General features: G+C 41.1%; 1 protein-coding gene across 6 annotated transcripts in view; it reads left to right on the forward strand.

The window, feature by feature from the left end:
* ADGRB3 (adhesion G protein-coupled receptor B3) overlaps positions 1–23,555 on the forward strand; it is a 1,321,417-nt gene that overhangs the window by 482,527 nt on the left and 815,335 nt on the right. For all 6 annotated transcript variants that reach the window (XM_073675497.1, XM_073675498.1, XM_073675494.1 and 3 more), the window contains one exon: positions 21,610–21,774. In XM_073675497.1, coding sequence (XP_073531598.1) covers positions 21,610–21,774 — 165 coding nt within the window. The remainder of the gene's footprint in view (positions 1–21,609; positions 21,775–23,555) is intronic.

A 23,555-nucleotide genomic window follows, 5' to 3' on the forward strand; every position in this document is an offset into this window, starting at 1 on the left:
TCCTGTCTCTACCATCCTATCCTGATATGTATGGCACCCCTCACTCCCAATCCTGGTATGCATGGAACCCCTCACCCCCAATCCTGGTAGGCGTGGCACCCTTCATCCCCAATCCAGGTATGCATGGCACCCCTCATCTCCAATCCTCGTATGCGTGGCACTCCTCACCCCTATCCTGGTATGCGTGGCACCCCTCACCCCCATCCCAGTATGCACGGTACCCCTCACCCCCAATTCCGGTATGCATGGCACCCCTCACCCCCAATCTCGGTATGCATGGCACCCCTCACCCCCAATCCTGGTATGCATGGCACCCCTCACCCCCAATCCCGGTTTGCATGGCACCCCCCACCCCCAATCCCAGTATGCATGGCACTCCTCATCCCCAATACCGGTATGCATGGCACTCCTCATCCCCAATCACCATATACATGGCACCCCTCATCCTGGCATGCATGGTACCCCTCATCCCTATTCTGGTATGCATGGCACCTCTCACCCCCCAATCCTGGTATGCAAGGTCCCCCCTGACCCCCCAATCCTGGTTTGCATGATACCCCTCTTCCTGGTATGCATGGTCCCCTCACCCCTCAATCCTGGTATGTGTGGCACCCTTCATCCCTTTCACGCTGTACACACATACAAAAAAATAAACACTTATACTCACCTTTCTTCCCTGTGCCTTAGCGCTGCTGTGTCCTGTTCTGCCGGAGACAGGGGGAGGAGTGCGGCGCCGGAGCACCGCGCTCTCCGGCGCCATTTTGCTGAAGACACACTGCAAATATGTCTTCAGTAAAATGGCGCCGGATAGCGCTATGTGCATGCGCCGATCCAACGCCTCACTCCTGCCCCGGTCTCCGGCGAAGAGAGGCGCCGCGACCATGCTCCTCCCGGTCAGATAAGTATCTAAGTATGGCGCCTGAGATCGCAGTATGCATTCAGTGTCTGCGCATACTGCGATCTCCGGCGCCATACACTCCTCTAACCTGTAATGGCTGGATGCCTGCTTCTGTCTGGAGCCAGACTGCGCGTCACGCATGAGCAGTCTATAAAGGCTTCAGACAGAGACATGCATCCCCCGTTATATTATAGATATATTAACTATATATATATGAGTATGTCTATATATACAGTGTATATATATATATATATATATATATATATATATATATATATTGTTTCCTTAATTTTCAAGTTAAGGCAACAGTCTTTTTTTTCTAAACTGAATTTCCAATAATGGTAAGTCATTGCCTCATACTTTATAAGAAATAAAATAAGTCTTAACACAATAACCGTTTTAGAGGGATTGTTAGAACCCTCCTGTTTGTTTTTTCCATCTTGTGTTTTGCGGTCACGTGACCATGTGCCTTTATATTCCAGCTACACACTTTTGGCTGTGCTGGACTTCAGTGTTTGACTGTTTCTCTAGCCAGGTGCTTCCGTGCCTTTCTCTGTCTGTTTGTTTTGTCCTTCTGGGACCTCTAGTACTTTTTTGTCTGTTTGTCTTTTTCTGCAACATCTTCTCTGTTTAGGAGGTGTTCCATTTTGGTCCCAGTCCTTAGTTCTTTTAGGAACCCCTCCCCTTATGCTATAGGTCTTCGTTCAGACTAGCCGAGGACTAAGGCGGGTCTGTTCGCTAGGAACAGGCAGCCCGCTACATCGTAGGGATTCAGCTTAGTTTTACTGTAGGGACAGTTTTCCCTTATCTTTCCTTAGTTCATGTTGCAGATCATAACAGGAATCCTACATATTAAAATTCCACCTTTAAGCAGAAGAAGGGTCCCATAACCACCATTTTGCATTGTAAACCGAATGATTTCAATAATATAAGGGCTATTCTCACTCTTTACTCTTTAAATCGATGACATATCCTGATGATATGCAATAAATATAAAAAAGAAAGGGATCACATTTGGAATTGACTGCTTGATTGTGGAGCTTCAAGTTCAGAGCTCAGTTCTCTCTCCCGTTATTGTCTCTTAATGCTCTAAGTTTTGTCCCACTAACATGCCTAAGTAGGCTGTGATTTTTGGCATATGTACAGTAACATACTGTGCCTAAATATCACTAAACTACTCTTACTACAAGTCTCTTCACTATTCAGTAAAAGCTTAGACAGAAACAAGGGACAAGTAGGAAGGAATAATATTCATTTGCAGGACCTGATTATCCACAATATGTATAATATATAGTACACAAAAATGATGAAACAGTAGTAGAGATAAGTGAATAAATTCAAGTGGAATTGAATTCTACACGAATTTTACAAAAATCTCCATTCGCCAAAATGCATATTTTTTGTAATTTGCTTCTGTGTAGATTTAGCAAAATGGCAACCATAAATGGCCATCAAAATGTTAAAAAAAGAAAAAATACTTATACTCACCTTACCACTCACCTTTCTGGCCTCTTCGCGTCACCCGTCTGGTCCTCACTTGGATGAAATCCAGGAGGTCTCATCACAGTGGGGACCAGATGAGTGAAAACTCATGGTGTCATGACATCATGGTGAGTACCTTGGCCCATGTGCAGAACCCTCCCGGGTCTCATTAAAGTCCCACTCCAGCATAAAAAGCCCAGCATTTCAGTGCAAGTGGTAGCGATCTGAATATGTAGTAAGATCGAACGGGTTATGGTAGGGAGTGGATGGACCAGAGAGGTGTGCAGTAATATTAATACAATGATTTTTTCTATTTTTTAAATCTTACATTTATTATGTGTAAGCAGGTAACAGAATGCAACAGTGGAGACACAGGCGGAACAACAGTGTATTTCTTTTATTTAACAACCTAATATTAATTGTAAAGCACGTATAATATCGTGACAATATTCACAATGTTTGACAGTAAAATAAGCAGGAATTTGCACAACAGAATGAATTATAAAGATTCACAAGAATTCAGGGAGGGGCCGGCAATTTAAAATGAACTACTGAGGGGAAGGGGAACTAGATTGTCATTAACTATACTGAGCAAGGGGCAGTCTTTTAAAGCCTTGGCAATACTCCGTTCCTATCATAAATCTCTCCCTCTTCCCTATGTCACACTTCATACACTTTTGCGATGCAGATTTGGCATCTACTTGTCTAGGATTTTACTTAATGAGTGCAGAAATGGTGGAGGAAATCTGCAACATCAAAAACTCAGCAAAAGATCATCATGGGAATATAGCCTAAGGCTATGTGCCCACGTTGCATTTATGAAGCAGAAAATTTCTGCTGCATAAATGCAAGTCCTCTCCCGGAAAAACGCATGCGGAATTCCGCACGCGTTTATCGCGCATTTTTCGCGCGTTTATCACGCGTTTTCCACATGCGGAATTGCCTTGCGTTTTTTATGCATTGGACTAAGGCAATTCCGCTTGCGGAAACGCAAAATTAAATGACATGCTGCGGATTTTTGAACGCGGCATAAACGCTGCGGAAAAATCCGCAGCATGTGCATAGAACTTGCGGAATCCCATTGGGGACCATGGGGTGCGGATATACATGCGTTTTTCAAGCGTTTACGCTGCGGAAATTCCGCAGCATATACGCTTGAAAAATGCTACGTGGGCACACAGCCTAACTGTATAAAACTTTTGCCAAAAGGTCTTCAAATAAGCTGCAAACATAAACTGTTAGGATATATTTTTAATGAAAATTTAATGAAAAAATGAGCAATTTTGTATTTAATATGCATAAGGAAAAAAAGGAAAACAATTTTTCAAAGGTGCACAAAGCCTTTTGTCATATTAGTGCACCATAGTCATGTTCAGTCTACAATATCACTAAGCTTTACTATGAATGTTTTAGTCAGCAACCTTCCTGTGCCAGTATTTATTTTTCAATAGGTCAGCACTGGAAATTGGTTTTAAAAGGGTTCATAGCCTGTATTTTATTCGTTCTTGACTGGAAAATTCTGATTGTAACCTGCTATTAGATTGGCAATAGCTTGAAGCTGTATAAAAATCCAAAGTAAATATCAATCATGATGAATCAATTCATTTGACTAAAATAATCTATTTGTATAACTCTTTGCAAAATGTCCTCCAATCCAAGTAAATCTAATTTCCTAAATGTGGCATAGAAGATATAACGTAATTGATGTATTTGGTGCAATTTCCGCAATGCTGCCTCGCAAAAGAGTCCCTGCAAAAGGACCATTTGTTAAGACAATAACATAAGTTTTCATTGTTGTTATTACAAAATATATCACTGTTTTAATCTATTAATTCTTCCTCGCAGCTCAACATAAAAATGAATAATTTTACAGGCTATGAATTCAATCAGTGCCTGGGCTTTTTTTTTTATGAATAGCTTGTGGTTGACGCTTGAGTTAAAATTGTATAAAATAGAAGAAAGCAGTTTAGTAAGTGTTTTATATGAACTTACAAATATGTCTATAGGATTTATAGTATTGTTTCAAAATAACTGGTTTCAGTGGTTTTCAAAGTGGTATAAAAATAGAGCTAATGCATTTGCGCAATATATAGGGATGGTAGATCTAAATTCTAAAATCAAATTGTGATAAACAAGTATACGATGTTTGCAGCTTGAGAGTTGAATGGCAAATCGTATATTTTGGCTACCTTCAAACTGTTATTTACTATGCTTGGGGCAAGTATTTTTAGAAGATGCAAATGAAACCCTAAAATTTGTGTTTTCTTGAGTTTAATGACTCCTGAAACCTGGATTTTTTTACGTTTATAAATGAGGAAAATTAATTTTAGCTCACTTCTAACATAATCAAGGGTGGATGATTATGTCAACACTTATTATATCTTTAAACCAGCAGTCTATATCTATCCATCTATATAGGTAGACAGATATAGATGATAGATAGATACATACATAGACATGATAGATAAATAGATAGATAGATAGATAGATAGATAGATAGATAGATAGATAGATAGATAGATAGATAGCTATGAAGGTAGATATGAGGATAGATAGATAGATAGATAGATAGATAGATAGATAGATAGATAGATAGATAGATAGGAGACAAAAATATCAGTAAAATCCTTCTACATCCTATTAATTTTTCAGGAGGGAAATAGCTTACATTTGAATGTAAATCTGAAATTTGATAAATAGATCCCACCATGACTAACATTTAATAATACTAAAAATAAGAAGAATCTCTATATGGCGCAAATATATTCTGCAAAATGTTGCCATACAGATTGTACATATTCAAACTATATCAGACATTGCAAAGTCATACATTACTCAGCAATTAAAACAGGAGTCAGAGTCTTGCTTGCAAACTCACAATCTATGAAGAATTAGGGGTGAAGCAAATGATAAAAAGTGCTTGTTTTAAATGGTCCAGCTACAATTTATAATAAGTAAGGTAGTACACATACAGTTACATGAGCCGATCACCAGTCAGTATCTGTATATACACAGATATGAAGTGTTACTGAAAACATGGAGTGTGGGGTATTCTGCTGAAAGAAGGAACCAGGATGAGGCTGTGAGAACTAATGTTAAAAGTAGGGAAGTGGAGAAGTTATAGTAGTCATGTGATATATTAGGCCTGCCTAAAAATAAGTATTTTTAAAGCTCAAATGTGTCATTAAAAATATTTTTTAATTCAACCATAGAAAAAATGTAGAGTAGGAATGTCTTAAGGTATATATATTTTTTCATTTTATTTTTTTTATTTAGGAAAAGGGGGTGATTATTTGGATTTTATATATTTTGGATATTTATCATTTTACCTTTTTTTCAAGAATAATGCAACCTTTGCACACTGGCTGAACTCTGCTATGTCAATGTAAAACTTCATTCAGATATCTATGCAGCACAAATGTCTGAATGAGGCTTTACACTTGCATGGCTCAGCTCAGTTAGTGGGCATTGTCAGTGTAAAGCCTCATTCACATGTCCCTAATGCATGGACTTTCGAACGCTTCGCCTGCAAAGCTCATCAGAAGAGTTAATGTACTCTGTGCCTGCTACAGCAATCTGTACATAAAACTGCAATGTTCAAAGCCATCCCATCTGATGCACTTTGCACAGGCAACAGTAAATCCTAATCTGGTTGTCCATGCATCACACTGCAAGCAGCAATGAGCAGTGAGAGAGGGAACTTGTAACTTAGCGTATAGTGATGGGCTACAATAAGGTAGCGTTGAGCTCCACCTACACTAAAGAATTGGGCAGGCTAGGGGTGTGTGCATTTCTCAGCTGAGGAAGTCGAAAGCACAGTAGCTGTGGTTGGACACTGACCCCAGTCTCCTATGGCGTGGGGCTCCTGTATCTGCAGTGTGAAAATATTATGCTCTGACATACTCCAGCAAATAAAAATAACAGTCCCAGTGGTGTTAAAAAGTTAAAAAAAAGAAGTTAATATAGTAAATGTTATTTTGTTTTTAAAATAAAGGTTTACATAATTAACAATTATTCTTTAAAAAAATAAAAATTGTGATACATTCCCTTTAACTCCATTGACAATTGTGATTATTCTTATTTTCTTGGGGTTGTGCCATGTAGATGTACTAATACCAAACATAAGATCATCCCTTTTCTCATGTAAATTCCAAATTAAAGAAAGTGACTTCAGCATCCAATAATGATTAACTTTTTAAGGAGGATGTCACAAATACAGAAAAATTTTGATCCCTAGAATAGTTTTGTTTAATGTTAGATCATATCGTAAGTGATATCAATAGCAACATTTATGCAAAAGAGAAAATACTTATAAAACGAACACAACATAGTGATGTAATCCTAATGTGGTACTGTACTGTGTAGCTGTCTAGTCTAGTCTAATATAGCACCAATCAGGAGACTCAGGAGCAGATTAATTAATAATGAGGTAGGAATAGATAATATCAGGTGGTATATACACATGTATTCCACTTTTATGTGACAATATTCTACAGCTAGATATTGAGAAAAACTTTACGCATTTGTAAATTAAGAGTGTTAACACTTAAAACTCATTTGAAAAGTGTAAAAAAACTATGACATGTTTAATAAATTCTATGCATGACACTGTGTTGTTTGGGACCTAATTATATAAAACATTGTTTTTTTAACCCCCTCATAACAGGTAATATGCCTTTTTACTGATCTGAGAAATAAGAGAATAGTCTTAGCTTATACAATACATCTCATAGATTGTAATCTATCTCATAGAGTGTAAGCTTGCATGCTGGGTCCTCAGTCATCTTGCTATGTGTTGAATTATGTGTTACTCTGTAATGTCTGATATTGTCTGTACAGATACACTGTGAATTGTAAAGTGCTGCGGAATATGTTGGGGCTATAGAAATAAAAATTATCATTATATACTCTAGCTGATACCCTGCTGCATTGACCACGATCAATCTACAATGCACAGGTCATGGCCATTTAACTCTCTAGATTCAGCTGTCGACAGCATGTAGATGGTTTGCAGAGGGAAAGGACTTCCTCTTTAAACTTATTGGCAACCCAAGATCATGAGTGGTCCCAATGGCTGTCATGGTAATCTGAGGCCAAGTTATGGCCTCGAAATCTACTAGCTATGGTGACTAGTGATGAGCGAGCATGCTCGTTACTCGATATTTACAGGCATGCTTGGGTATTTTCCAAGTATCTTCGGCGTGCTTGAATGTTATGTTTGAGTCACTCCGTGTGCATGATTTGCAACTGTTTGACAGCTTTAATACATGTGAGTAATGGCTGTTTGTTAGGCATTCCTCGCATGCATTAAAGCTGTCAAATAGTCAGAAATCATGCACACACAGTGACTCAAACATAACATTCGAGCAAGCCGCAAATACTCGGCGAGCACCCGAGCATGCTCATCGAAAGGGTTAACAATACATGCTCGCTCATCACTAATGGTGACCTGTTAGGATGTTAGTAACACTTAAGTAGAAATAAATAAAAAATTATATTTCATTCATTTCGCTTTGCGTTAATTCCACTGAAGCACTTAAAAGTAGTGTTGAGCCACCCCCGTAGTGTTCGAGTTCGGTTCGGTTCGTCGAACACCCGTGTGTTCGCCGAACTGTTCGTCGAACTGTTCGTCGAACACCTTCGAACACCGTTAAAACCAATGGCAGGCAAACAAAAACACATAGAAACACATAGAAAACACCTTCAAAGGTGTCCAAAAGCTGACAAACTGCTCAGAAGACACAACTAACACATGGAAAAGTGACAAGTACATATAGTCATGCGAAAAGAAAAGAGGTGGAGGAGTAAAAGGAGGGGGAGACACAGATATAGGCATGTCATGCCCTTCTAAAATCCAAAAAGTGAGAAGCCGACACGGCCAGTCCGCTCCTGCCCGTGCCACCTCAGTGTCGCCAGGTTTGTGCCAGAGCCGCGGTGAACCCTGATGGCCAGCCCCCCTCTCCCAATACTGGTGCCTGTCCGCTGGTGGGTCGAGCGAGCCCCCCTGTGGTGGAGGCAGCTCTAAGCTTTTTAATTTAAATTGTCTCTCTAATTTGAATGAATACACTTTAAATCCATTTACAAGGATCTATTGGAGGGCAAGTCTCATGCCAGCAGCCGCGTAATTCCAGCTCCAGTAGCGTCCACTAAAGCTGCTGCAGTTAAAAAGCTTTTATAAGGATCGAGCTCGGCTGTCCACCGCAAGGCATCCTACTGCCAGTCCCAGCCCCTATGCCTTGGGGTGCCTCCTGATGCTCTTCACTGAGTATCCCATGGTCCCGAAGCATTTCCTTTGAAAAAATTAAGTGTCTAAACTACAGGTGGTGTAGCTTGCTTAACAGCCGGGATAATCCGCTGACTAGCAGACACTGCTACTAGGCACAAAGTATTTCGTGGGCTAGATGCAGTTAAAAATTTGTAATTAGATACTCCCGTTGGATGCTGAGAAAGCATTCCATAGAGTCTCCTGGCACGCCATATATGATTCTCTTAAAAAGCTTGGGGTAGGGGTCTAGAGGACCCTTTTATAGCCAAAATCACGGCCCTGTATCGCAATACGTCACCTAGGCTGAAGATAAATGGAACTGTAGCACCCTGAGGGCTCGGTTGCTACAGACGTATTGCACCTCACCCAGAGGTGTGATATCTCACTCTCAGGTAAGGATGGAGTGTGGATCAGGACCCGACACCTGCATGCATTACACCACATTGCCGTGGGGCAGGGCGACTAATATGCCCCTGAGATGGGCACGACAGTCCCTGTCCCTGGCTGGAGTGGGGGGAGGGAACACTGAGGAAGGGGAACCCTGTAGTGCAGGAGCAGGGAGGAAGCAGTTCCTGGGTGCATTGAGAAGGGAGTATAAAAGGTGGGCACCATCTTAGTTCAGTGCAGAGAAGTCTGAGCAGAAGTGGCAGGGAGCAGGGGCTCTGCATGAGCTCTGCTCCGGAGGCGGGCCTAGTAACAGAGGCCCAGGCCTGGAAGAGGGAGAAGGAAGGAAGAGGAGCGGAGAAGGCTCCAGGAACGAGGAATGAAGGGATCCCAGGGGTGTGGACGGGCGAGTCGCCACCGCACGCCCGAATCCACCTGCGTGGAGGGGTCAGGCCAAAGGGGGAGACCGGTCCCCGAACTAGTGGAGGCAGGAAACGACCCTCAGCTAGAAACCGGAGGCTCTGACATTTTATGTGGCGCAGCCCCTCGCTACACCCGCTAGGAAGGCACCACATAGGGTCAAGGAAACTGGCGCCAAGTTTACCAAGAGGAGGCCCGAGGCAGCCGGACAGAAGTGTTGGTAAGAAAGGCCAGACAAAGGACACACAAAGGGGGTCCTGTGAAGTGCTCCAAAGTTATCTGGGAGTTGTCTGAGCCCCTCACCTGGTGAGCACAGTACGACGTGGGCAGCCGTTACCTGCAGACGTGGTCTGGATAATAAGAACTGTGAGTAAAGGCCCTGGACTGCATCACTGACTCCGTGTTGAAAACTGTTTGATTTCAGTTTCTAACAACCTGCTAATGCTTATAATTTCAAAAATGACCATTTTTTTGGTCTTTATTAAAATGAAAAGGTTGATCGAAAAGTTTGGGGGATCTAAGAGTGTGGCAACCCAGTAGTCATGATTACTTCGAATTCTGACAATATGAGGGTCATGCTGCAGGTAGTGCAGCAAGAAGGCACTTATGTGTCTTGCGCATCTCGGAGCCCCAAAATTATTTTCCGGGCTAGATGCAGCTAAAAATTATTTTTAATTTTAAATCTGGTGGAGCTTATTATAGATGGCCTAATAGGATCAGTGCTGCACACTGCTACAAAGCCCAAATTATTTTCCAGTCAAGATACAGATAAACATGATTAGTAATTTGAAAGCTTAAAACGTTTGGTAGGGTGATTTTAACCAATCATCAAGCTTTTACTCTCCCCAGGATGACACAGGGGTAGAAAAGTCGTTTCGGATCCATGATTTGTTCATCTTTATGAACGTGAGTCTGTCTACATTATCAGTGGAGAGCCGCGTGCGCTTATCTGTCAGCACACCACCAGCAGCGCTGAACACACGTTCAGACAGAACGCTGGCTGCGGGGCATGACAAGATCTCCAAGGCGTAAGTGGCTAGCTCCGGCCATTTATCCAGATTGGAAGCCCAAAAAGAGCAAGGGTCCAGTGACACAGTCGTGGCTTCAATGTTTACTTGGAGATACTCCTGTACCATCGTCTCTAGGCGTTGACTATGTGTCAGACTTCTTGTCTCCTGTGGCCTTGCAAAGGATGGGCTAAAAAAGTGGTGAAATGATTCCGCAAAATTGATGTTACCAGCAGATACTGTGGTTCTGTTATGGTTTGAGTGCTGAACACTTGACGGTCCCACGGTTGGCAAGTTGGAACTGTGAGATTCACTACGTGCACCACTGGTATTTTGTGGAAAAGCACATGTAAGATTCTGCAACAGTCTCTGCTGATACTCCTGCATGCGTGCATCCCTTTCTATGGCAGGAATAATTTCTGCAAATTTACTTTTGTACCGGGGATCTAACAGTGTGGCAACCCAGTAGTCAGGATTATTTCTAATTCTCACAATTCGAGGGTCATGTTGCAGGTAGTGCATCAAGAAGGCACTCATGTGTGTTGCGCATCCAGGAGCACCAAGTCCCTGTTGTGTTGGTGGCGAGGTAACAATCATGCTTCCTTCCTCTGTCCTCTCCCCCCAACCTCGCACAACAGAAATGTGATCAAGGTCTCCCTCATCTGATGAGTCTTCCATCAGTTCGTCCTCCACTTCTTCCTGGGCTCCTGCACCTTCCTCACTAGTTTGGCTGCTACCATGCGCCCTGGTAAAACCATCTCCCCCACCCTCACATGCCTGCCGCCTTGGTGCTGCCGACCTTCTGGACCTTGCAGATGTTAGCCCTTCCGCATAGAACTCCTCCTCCTCTACTTCCTCCACCTCCTCTTGTGCCACCACCTGACTCCGAATTCTGTTTAACATGTGCTCCAGCATGTAAATCACCGGAATAGTCATGCTGATAATGGCATCGTCAGCACTAAACATCTTCGTCGCCATTTCAAAACTGTGCAGAAGGATGCATAGGTCCCTGATCTGAGACCACTCCTCCAGCGTGATTTGCCCCACCTCTGAATCTCGTTGGCCCAGGCTATACGTCAGAACGTATTGCACCAGGGCTTGTCGGTGCTGCCACAGTCGCTGCAACATGTGCAGAGTTGAATTCCACCGGGTAGGCACATCGCATTTTAGCCGGTGAAGTGGCAGGCCCAACGACTTCTGTAGAGATGTAAGTCGCTGAGCTGCGGGATGCGAACGGCGGAAGTGAGCACACAGCGACCGTGCCCTCTGCAGAAGGCCATCTAGTCTGGGATAGTGGGCTAAAAATTGCTGGACAACCAGGTTCAACACGTGAGCCATACAAGGCACGTGTGTGACATTGCCCCGGCGAAGGGCCGCACCCAGGTTTGCAGCATTGTCGCACACGGCCTTCCCTGGTTTCAGGTCCAGTGGAGACAACCATTCATGAAATTGGTTCTCCAGAGCTGACCACAACTCCTCAGCTGTGTGACTCACATTTCCCAGACATTTCAATGTAAAAACCGCCTGATGACGTTGAGCCCTACTGCCAGCATAGTAAGGAGGTGTGCAGGATCCCTTCTGCGCAGTTAGAAAGCTTGTGGCATGACCAGACAGGCTTTGGGTGCAGGTGGAAGACCGAGAGGAGGTTGAGGAGGCAGAAGCAGTGGAGGAACTTTGACATAAAGAGGATTGACGCACAACTCGTGGGGACGGCAAGACTTGGACAGCAGCCCCTTGTCCTGCTGTCACCATAGTTACCCAGTGCCCAGTCAGCGACATGTAACGCCCCTGTCCATGCCTACTCGTCCAAGTGTCTGTGGTGAAATGCACCCTGTCACACACAGAGTTTCTCAAAGAAGCGGTGATGTTGTGTGCGACATGCTGGTGGAGCGCAGGCACACCTTTCTTTGAGAAGTAGTGCCGACTGGGCATCTGGTACTGGGGCACTGCGACGGACATAAGGTCTCGAAAATCCTCTGTGTCCACCAGGCGGAAAGGCAGCATTTCTGTATCCAAGAGCTTGCAGATGGCGAAATTCAACCTCTTAGCTTTCTCATGGCTAGGAGGAAATGGTCTTTTACTTGTCCACATCTGAGGGACCGAGGGCTGGCTATTGTGCTTAGACGGGGTTGATAAGGGTGTCCCCGGCAAACTGCCGGTCTGTGAGGAAGATGCAGGCGGACATGTTAGGTTGCCTTGATCCAAAGGTGGTGCTATCGATGTCGGACAGCGCTCAACACCAGCTGCTGTTACCACCTCCAAAGAAAATGATGACCTGCCAATCACGCTGGCTGTTGCGGGTAAAGAGGTGGCAGGTCTGTGCCCCAAAACAGGTGTGACTGCTGTCCCCCCAGTCACAGAGGATGAAGAGGCCGCGGATGCACAAGATATGGCAGACGGTGGTTGGCCCGGCCGGCTAGGCCGCATTGTAGCACACTGAGCTTCCCACTGCAACTTATGCTTCATGTCCATGTGCCGGTTCATGCATGAAGTACTCAAACTATGTATTTTTTGGCCTCTACTTAGCTTTTGCTGACAAATGTTACAGATAACACGAGTTGGGTCATCTTTATCGATCTGAAAAAATGCCCAGGCTATGCAAGGCTTAGCACCCATGCGACCTGAAGAGCCACCACGACTTGTGGTGAGAGGCAGAGTTGTGTTTGAGGATGCAGTTGTTGACGTGCTTCCAGTACTACGTCTCTGTCCAGGAAGGCGCAACCTGACCTCGTCATCACTAGCATCTTCCTCCACCTCCTCTGCTGACCTCATCTCTTGGCTGACTGTGGGTTGACAGTAAGTGGGATCTCCGACCTCATCATCATCACCCTGTGCGTTATCACACCCGTCGTCCTCAGAGCCAACCTGTTCCTGCCCTGACAAAAAACTAAAGTTGTCGCTCCAATCAGGTATTTGAGTCTTATCATCGTCTTCCTCATTGTCTCCACCAACAGGAGTTACAGTTTGGGAATGAGGGTCTACATTATGGTCAGAACCTTCTGCGTCTGGTCCTGGATCCGACTCATAAAGATTCTGGGCATCAGTGCAGATCATTTCCTCGTCTGGATTCACAGAAGCGCTGGAGTCGACCTCTGATTCCCAGGCTATAGTAAGAGTAAACAGCTCTGCAGACTCAACCATCTGTTCTACCTCATACTCAGACGGGCAGCTGGAGATTTGGGAGCTGTGAGGAAGCAAGTGCGATTTGGGTGACACCTTTGAGGACTGGAGTATTTGTGATGTTGAAGTTGATGTGGAGGAGAGCCCACTTAAAGGAGCACTTGATATCCGTTGAAGCACCTGCTGTTTTTGTGCCTCATCTGGAATTTGTAGCGATTGGCGTGGCCGTAAGAAAGGGATCTTATCACATTGTCCGCTAAAAGAAGTAGACATTTTAGTTTGGCTGGAAGATGGTCTTTCTTCTGCAGATGTTACTGTTGCTTTAACACCTACCCCAAGGACATAACCTTTTTTCCCCTTCCCAACACGCCTATTCCCCTTTCCACCAGCACCAGGCCTTTTTCCACTCATTTTGGTGGTTAACTAATTCACAACTCTGGAGTTGTTTGCACAAAAAAACAATGGATGGTAACCGAGCAGAGCTGAGTGGCCAAACTGTGGTATTAGGCCAAAACTATTGGCTGGGTTAGATGCAGAAAAAAATTATTTTGAATTTGCAACCTGATGGAGGTCAGTATAGATGGACTAATACAACAAGTCCCACACACAGCTAGAAGCCCAAATATTTTTTCAGAGGTACTGTAGATGCAGATAAAAATTAGTTTTAATTTGCAACCTGATGGAGGTCAGTATAGATGGACTAATAGAGAAAGTCCGACACACTACTAGAAGGCCAAATATTTTTTCAGAGGTAGATGCAGAAAAAAATATATTCAGTTTGCAACCTGATGGAGGTCAGTATAGATGGACTAATAGAACAAGTCCCACACACTGCTAGAAGCCCAAATATTTTTTCAGAGGTACTGTAGATGCAGATAAAAATTAGTTTTAATTTGCAACCTGATGGAGGTCAGTATAGATGGACTAATAGAGAAAGTCCGACACACTACTAGAAGGCCAATTATTTTTTCAGAGGTAGATGCAGAAAAAAATATATTCAGTTTGCAACCTGATGGAGGTCAGTATAGATGGACTAATAGAACAAGTCCCACACACTGCTAGAAGCCCAAATATTTTTTAAGAGGTACTGTAGATGCAGATAAAAATTAGTTTTAATTTGCAACCTGATGGAGGTCAGTATAGATGGACTAATAGAGAAAGTCCGACACACTACTAGAAGGCCAAATATTTTTTCAGAGGTAGATGCAGAAAAAAATATATTCAGTTTGCAACCTGATGGAGGTCAGTATAGATGGATTAATAGAACAAGACCCACACACAGCTAGAAGCCCAATATTTTTTCAGAGGTAGATGCAGAAAAAAATATATTCAGTTTGCAACCTGATGGAGGTCAGTATAGATGGACTAATAGAACAAGTCCCACACACTGCTAGAAGCCCAAATATTTTTTCAGAGGTACTGTAGATGCAGATAAAAATTAGTTTTAATTTGCAACCTGATGGAGGTCAGTATAGATGGACTAATAGAGAAAGTCCGACACACTACTAGAAGGCCAAATATTTTTTCAGAGGTAGATGCAGAAAAAAATATATTCAGTTTGCAACCTGATGGAGGTCAGTATAGATGGATTAATAGAACAAGACCCACACACAGCTAGAAGCCCAATATTTTTTCAGAGGTAGATGCAGAAAAAAATATATTCAGTTTGCAACCTGATGGAGGTCAGTATAGATGGACTAATAGAACAAGTCCCACACACTGCTAGAAGCCCAAATATTTTTTCAGAGGTACTGTAGATGCAGATAAAAATTAGTTTTAATTTGCAACCTGATGGAGGTCAGTATAGATGGACTAATAGAGAAAGTCCGACACACTACTAGAAGGCCAAATATTTTTTCAGAGGTAGATGCAGAAAAAAATATATTCAGTTTGCAACCTGATGGAGGTCAGTATAGATGGACTAATAGAACAAGTCCCACACACTGCTAGAAGCCCAAATATTTTTTCAGCGGTACTGTAGATGCAGATAAAAATTAGTTTTAATCTGCAACCTGATGGAGGTCAGTATAGATGGACTAATAGAGAAAGTCCGACACACTACTAGAAGGCCAAATATTTTTTCAGAGGTAGATGCAGAAAAAAATATATTCAGTTTGCAACCTGATGGAGGTCAGTATAGATGGACTAATACAACAGGTCCCACACACAGCTAGAAGCCCAAATATTTTTTCAGAGGTACTGTAGATGCAGATAAAAATTAGTTTTAATTTGCAACCTGATGGAGGTCAGTATAGATGGACTAATAGAGAAAGTCCGACACACTACTAGAAGGCCAAATATTTTTTCAGAGCTAGATGCAGAAAAAAATTATATTCAGTTTGCAACCTGATGGAGGTCAGTATAGATGGATTAATAGAACAAGACCCACACACAGCTAGAAGCCCAATATTTTTTCAGAGGTAGATGCAGAAAAAAATATATTCAGTTTGCAACCTGATGGAGGTCAGTATAGATGGACTAATAGAACAAGTCCCACACACTGCTAGAAGCCCAAATATTTTTTCAGAGGTACTGTAGATGCAGATAAAAATTAGTTTTAATTTGCAACCTGATGGAGGTCAGTATAGATGGACTAATAGAATGATGCTATGCCCAAAATATTTTACTTCACTAGGTGCAGTAAAAAAATTGGTATTCTATACACAGGTGGTATATCTTGCAACACAGATAGGCTACTCCACTGACTAACACACTCTGCAATAGGCCAAAAAGGATTAGCTTTGCTAGATTCAGCCAAATGCTGTGAAAAAAACTTGCACAGCACTGGCACAGACCTGCCTGGCAAAAACTGATAGGAACTCATGTAACCTAGTCCTGAAAAGGACTCCAATTACAATTAGTCTTTACTCCCACAACCTATCTATTTAAGAGCACAGACCTCCCTGATAAAAGTCGTAGGAAATGCTGTAACCTAGTCCTTAAAAGGACTGCAATCACAACTATTCCCTACTCCCAGGCTATCTGTATATTTGTGCGAAAATTGGCTTGAAATTAACAAGGTATAGCGCACACAGCAACAGCGGTGCCGTCTAACATGCAGCTGCAGCAGTGAGAAAATGGTGGCGACGGGGAAAATGGCTTGGTCTTATAGGGCAAGGACATGTGACATACACTGCCAATGACACATGCCCTTGCTTGTGTGAAAAAAAGCACTTTGCTCCGTGTGTGCGCTGCTGATAGGCTGACAGATTGCACCTCCCCACTGTAAATGCGGGAAAGAGAAAAAAAAATGGAGATCTTCCTTGTTCCTGCAGAGATCCATCCCCTGCCCCTCCCCCCACCCCGCTGTACACTGAAACTGCGTATTAACATTAATTTTCATCATTACTGAGAAAAAATCCAGTTATGATTTTGGTGCACGAACAGTTATCGAACATAACCTCGAACAGCCGAATTTTTCTCAAATTGTTCGTGTTCGCCGAACGGCTCGAACACCGCCCAAAACAGCTCGAATTTGAGATTGGCGAACAGTTCGAGTAGAACAACGCTCATCTCTACTTAAAAGCTTAACAAATGACCTGATAGCTGTTTTAAATACTTTGAGGGGAGTTGTTTTTAAATGGTATCATTTTTGGGGGTCGTCCAATATATAAGTCACTCAAAGTTACTTTGAAACCATATAAATCTCTAAAAATAAATATACAAATGGGAATAGTTATTTATTATTTTTTTGTGGATTAAAACTATATGGTTTAACGAGTAACGGTTGTTTTTACTTCATGAATTAAAAATACACGTGAAAATAAGCATCTTTTTAATATATCTTATCAGAGAAATCTGTTTTTTTCTCTGTCAGGACTGATCATTCATTTTCAAAATGTTCAATTCACAGGTAAAATCTGTCTTGAAGACATATTTTTACATTACTGAGATGGTAGATGACAGCTGCTACTGTAACATTCTATTTAGACAGGAAGGGCAGAGAAGGGAGGAGCTGAGGTAGGGCTCTTCTCTTCTCCTCGCCCGTCCTGTATACATTGAATCTTATTCAATCTCTCATCTACTATCCCAGTAATGTAAGAATCAGTCTTCACCAAATACAGATTTTACCCACAAATTGAGAATTTTGAAAATGATCAGTCCTGAAAGAGAAAGAAGCAGATTTATCTGATAAGATATATCAGATACTCTCTAGGTGTATAAACAATCCAAGTTTAATTATTGCAATTTTTTTGTAAAATTTCTGATATTTTGATACATAAATTTATAAATGTAATATATATTGATAAAAATGTATCACTATTATAAAGTACAATGTGTCATTAAAAAAAATTTCAGAATTACTCAAATATTTTAAAATATTTCAGAGATATTACCATTTAAATTGACACATGTCTGATTTGATAAAATTTATCATGATTACAAAGGGGCTGAATATTTCATTGTTAATCTTACTGAAAATGGAATATTTAATCAATTGCATTGCCAACTTTTCAATACAGCCAGCATGATTAATTATAATCTCTAGTAGAGTCTTTAGCAAATATTATTTACCTATTGAACGTTGGACTACAAATGCTATATTCTTGATCAATAATTAATTTCAAGTTAATAATATGCGCTTTAGACAGATTTTAATGGGTTAAGTGTTTTTTTAACCCTTCACGACATGTGCTGTATATATATATTTCCCCTTTGAAGCGGGCTCCGGTGTTGAGCCCCCATCTTTCCCGGCACATGACAGCTGATCTGACCAGCTGTCATGTGCCTCTAACAGCCAAGCCGCTGCTTACATGTTAAATGCGGCTGTCAAACTGAAACAGCGGCATTTAACATGGCCATGCCAGAAGTGCGTCATAAGACCCGCCCATTGGCGCCCCTATCACATGATCACGGGGCGCTGATGGATTGCATGCCAACCTGGGGTCTGTAGGAGACCTCTGTGGTTTTCATGTTAAATGGCCATGGCGTAAACGGGTTAAATACTATGACATGCTGAGTTAGTGAGGTTAGCATGCTCACAGATCTATATCAGTTAGTTGTAGGCCACATATAGCTACAGATTACCTCTCTCTAAAGATCTAAGTATAGCACTGCATCCATTAAATGGGCACCATATAATGTCCCGTCTGTGAACATTTGAAGATTGACAACCCTTTTGCTGTTCAAAGGGCTGGCTTACTTTACATATGACTCAGTAAACTTTTTATATTAATAAAGATACCCGATTCTGAAGATATCAGCACTAGTCCCAAGTCCAGATATGACAGTATAACATCTGTTTTGGTACCAGCCCTTCCTGTCTCTGCTTCTGTCGCTTAGTGGTGCCCCACTCTCATTGCAAGCAACCCTAGGCAACGACAATAATTCGATATCTTGTGTTACTTGTAGCTCTGTCCAGGCTGTACTCTCATTGCAAGGAACTCTAGACAACAAGAAAAATTCGATATCTTGTGATCTTGTGTTACTTGTAGCGCTGACCAGGCTGGGATTCCGAAAGTTAGCTTCTGTCAGTCTTTGCTTCCTGCTATGTGGCCTGGGCATTGTTGCAAGCTATTTAAGCTCTCGAAATCCTGCTGTCCTATGTCAGTTATAACTTGGTTCAGTGAACTACTGTGCAGCTTGCTTGTCTTCTCAATTAATATTCCTTATTTAGGCCTAGACTCATTTTTTGATTACTCTCCTGGCAATTTTGTCCCTGCACCAACCTTATGGTTCTGACCTTGCTACTGGACCATTCCTTCTGCCAGCCAGTACCACTGCCCAGCAGCTAACTCTGTGGCCTCAGCCCAGGGACCTTTGTATAAATCCAGATCCCCATATAGCAGTTAAAGTGTTAAGGCCAGAGCAACTTCTGGGATCTGATAAAAAGAGTGGCTTATGCCAAGTCTGTCTATGGTACATGAAGAAAGCAAACACCAGCTCACCCTGACTCAGGTATCCCAAAGCATGAAGTAGACAAGGAACCACTCGCCAGCAAATTGCAGGAATAAAAAAGGTGGAATTCCAGCTTCTGAAGTGCAGCAGACAAAACTTTATTCCATAAAAACAGATTCCATGGTTAAAACAGGATTAGCTTACGCGTTTCGAATGCTCCAACCTGCGTTCTTTTCTAAAGCTCTGAAAAAGAACGCAGGTTGGAGCGTTAGAAACGCGGAAGCTAATCCTGTTTTAACCATGGAATCTGTTTTTATGGAATAAAGTTTTGTCTGCTACACTTCAGAAGCTGGCATTCCTCCTTTCTTTCTGTCTATGATAGCCTTTTTAGCACTGCCAGGCCACCATTGAGAGAACCCATATTACATGGGCAGTTCCCTTTATGGCTTGCTTTCAACACAGGAAAGAGTTTACTATGTCAGCATGTGACCAGTGCTTTGACTAAAGGAAGCTGGCTGATTCTGTCATTTAAATCAGTAAGTGAATTTATCTCCTCTGTTTATGTGTGTGCTGCGATAGAGAAGGCGAATGAGTAATTGAAATTAGCTAGTTAGCCGGACCCATGCACACACAATCCTGGTTATATGCCTTCAAAGAAAACTCTCTCTTGTGTCAAACACAAGCCAGAAGGAGAGCTGCTGAATCTGGAAATGGTACTGATATCTTCAGAGAAAGGCACCATTGTTTATAACTGAAACACACATAATAAATATTTTTTTTCAAGTGGACAACCCCTTTAAGATCTTGAATTGGAAATAATGAAATAAAAAATTGGAGTTGCTATAAGCACAGCCATCAGCTCTTTGTGTAACTAAGAAATAAATGAAATGCTGTCATGTTTTGGAGTTTTGGATAGATTATATGAATACTTTATGTAACGTTACATGATGTAACAGCAAACATAACGGAGCAGCAATAACACTGTTTTTAATTTTTAAAATGTTATCTGGTTCAGAAATGAAATGTGCCATTTCTTAATGATTTTTATGTGCTGAACTCAAATATCCCAATGAAACCTGGTAATTGGCTCTTGTTTCCATGTTATCGAAGGGCTTCCATTTTACTGCTATATATATTGCGTAGATAAAGCATATAAATGTAAGCATTATTAATTTTGCCAGCATAATCTTTGTCATAATAAAATGTACAAAAGCTATATACATTTTTCGAACCAAGAGAGTCAAGTTTTGCTTTTGTGATGCAAGAGTCACTTTGTCACATACATAGCAGAAATTATCTGCTTTGCTAATGTACGTCATCTCTGATTTTACTTTTATCAAAACAAGCCAAAACGATAAAAAATAATGCAGTTTCGGGAAAGAGGGAGTATTACTAAAGCCAAGTGAATCAGTTTTAGTTAGGATTGAATTATTGGGTTTGAAATGGCAGGTTTCTATTGGTCTTTCTGAGATGATGCAATACTGATGGCTCAATAGACTACTGATTATGTAATACTGTTGATGCAAGAACAAAGAAACAATCTTCTCCTAAAGTTGCATCAAAGACTGTCATAAATAACCATACCTGGAAAATTACAACCAATTAGCAAATTTAAGCGTTATTTTTTTTCAGCACCCCAAAATTAGTTGTGTTCAATTCTTTCTATGCCTGATTTTTGGCGGTAGACTAGTGTATTGCTTCTACTGCAGTATCTATGTTGTTTTATGAATTATGTTTAATAATAGTGTTGCTATATTTTATAGATCTGAAATATATTATCTAGTGATGTGCGAACAAGCTCAGATAAGAGGTTATCCAGCATGCTCGAGTCCTAACCAAGTATGTTGGGCGTGCTCGGAAAACATGTTCACGTCGCCATTGCTGTTTGACAGCCACAACACATGCAGAGATTGCCTAACAAACAGGCAATCCCTGCATGCGTTGCTGTTGTCTAACAGCCACTTGGCATGCAGCCGTGGCAAAGCAAATGTGTTTTTTGAGCACGCTGAAGATACTCGATTAGGAGTCGCGCGTGCTCGGATAACTCCTTATCCCAGCATGTTCGTACATCACTAATATTAACACTTTCCAGTTATATTTTTCCTTTGCTTTAAAACCTAACTACATTATTGTTATTATTATTATTATCATTATTATGTATTGTGTTATAGTGTAATATCTTTTCTCTATTGCAGTTAATGGAATTTGGGAGGAATGGTCACCTTGGAGTTTATGTTCCTTTACATGTGGAAAAGGCCAAAGAACAAGAACAAGGACCTGCACTCCTCCACAATATGGGGGAAGATTGTGCGGTGGACCAGAAATCCAGCATAAGCCTTGCAATATTGCTCTTTGCCCTGGTGAGATGAATGGACATTTATTTATATATATACTACTGTTAAAGCTAGAATGTTTGGTCAAGTGATGGATGATTGTACAGTATCTGCCTGAAAGATAAGTCTTGGCTGCTTTATCTTAACAAAAAAAGTGCTTGTTACAAAGAATAATAGGGTCAGAAGAAAATTGACAGCCCTAGATACTGAAAAGGGTAATATTTTGCATTGAACATATATATTATTATATTTTTTTCAACAATCCATTTAAATGTGTAAATATAAGATACAAAGCAAAAAAAATCTCTTTATGTCAATGTTGTTCTTTTCTTTCTTGTCATAGTTACTTTGTAAATTTAAAGTTCTTTGTAACCTTATTCCTTGTAGCCCATTCATTATAAGTACCCATTTGTCCAATTATAACTATGGCAGGATTGTGACAATCGCAAAAAAAACTAAGTAACGGTGGTGTGTTGTTAAGTACAGAGCATAGCAAAAGGAAAAAAATGAAGAATGAGTTCCAAAAATGATGTATGATGAAACTGCAAGACTTACAATATTTAAATCTTGATAAATAGAACTTAAATGTACAGTATATGCTTTGGTAATACTACTACTACTGCTACTACTACTAATATTAATTATAAAAAATACCACAAATAATAATAATATAATTCATAAAATCATTATTATTTTTATTATTATTATTACCTCCTTAGCGACCGCCAGTATGCATTAAAAAGTCAGCTTTTAAGGGGTCTTATTCCACACCACTTATCCTCAGGAATAAGTCAATAATGCCGCCCTGCAGCCAAAACTCCAACGAGTGACAGTTATACATGGCAGTTGATATCCATCAGTATCGTCTCCGGCTACTTTTGGAATTGATTAAGGCTGATAAACCCCATAAATACTGCTGTCAATCATGACAGCGGTATTTAAATGGTTAAAAGGGGATTATCACCTTTGACCTTGTAATCGGAGGTGCCATTCATTGCCATGGTACCCTGAGGTCATGGTACTCTGAGTGTAGGGTGGCCTGTGAGATCCAGCTATAATTAGGGTCTCACAGGCTCTGCTAGTGAGTCACTGACAGGTCTCATGCATTGCAGTACAGGAGTACTGCAGTGCATGAGACCAGAGATCAAAGTTAAAAATGTACATGTCCCACAGTGGGACTTAGTGAAAAGTATAAAAAATTACATAAAATGTGTAAATGAGTAAAAAACACAAAAAAGCATATACAAATCACAAAAAGCTATTTCGCCACTAAAAACGCAGCGTTTGCAATAAAATAAAAATAAACAGAAAAAAAAAATGTAATTGTATTGCCGCATCTCTCTATAAGACTGGCGCGTTATTTATTATGTGTGATGAACACCGTAAAAAAAACACACAAAAAATCGACTTTTCTTCATACTGACACAAAAAATGTAATAAAAAGCGATCAAAAAGACATACAGTGGGTACGCAAAGTATTCAGACCCCTTTAAATTTTTCACTCTTTGTTTCATTGCAGCCATTTGGTAAATTCTACAAAGTTCATTTTTTTCTCATTAAAGTACACTCTGCACCCCATCTTGACTCGAACAAAAAACAGAAATGTAGACATTTTTGCAAATTTATTAAAAAAGAAAAACTGAAATTTCACATGGTCATAAATATTCAGACCTTTTGTTCAGTATTGAGTAGAAGCACCCTTTTGAGCTAGTACAGCTATGAGTCTTCTTGGGAATGATGCAACAAATTTTTGTCTGGATTTTGGGGATCCTCTGCCATTCTTCCTTGCAGGTCCTCTCCAGTTCCAT

The sequence above is a fragment of the Phyllobates terribilis genome, unplaced genomic scaffold (genome assembly GCF_046119375.1).
Source record: "Phyllobates terribilis strain yellow unplaced genomic scaffold, ASM4611937v1 Scaffold_3__8_contigs__length_932513732, whole genome shotgun sequence".
Lineage (NCBI taxonomy): Eukaryota > Metazoa > Chordata > Amphibia > Anura > Dendrobatidae > Phyllobates > Phyllobates terribilis.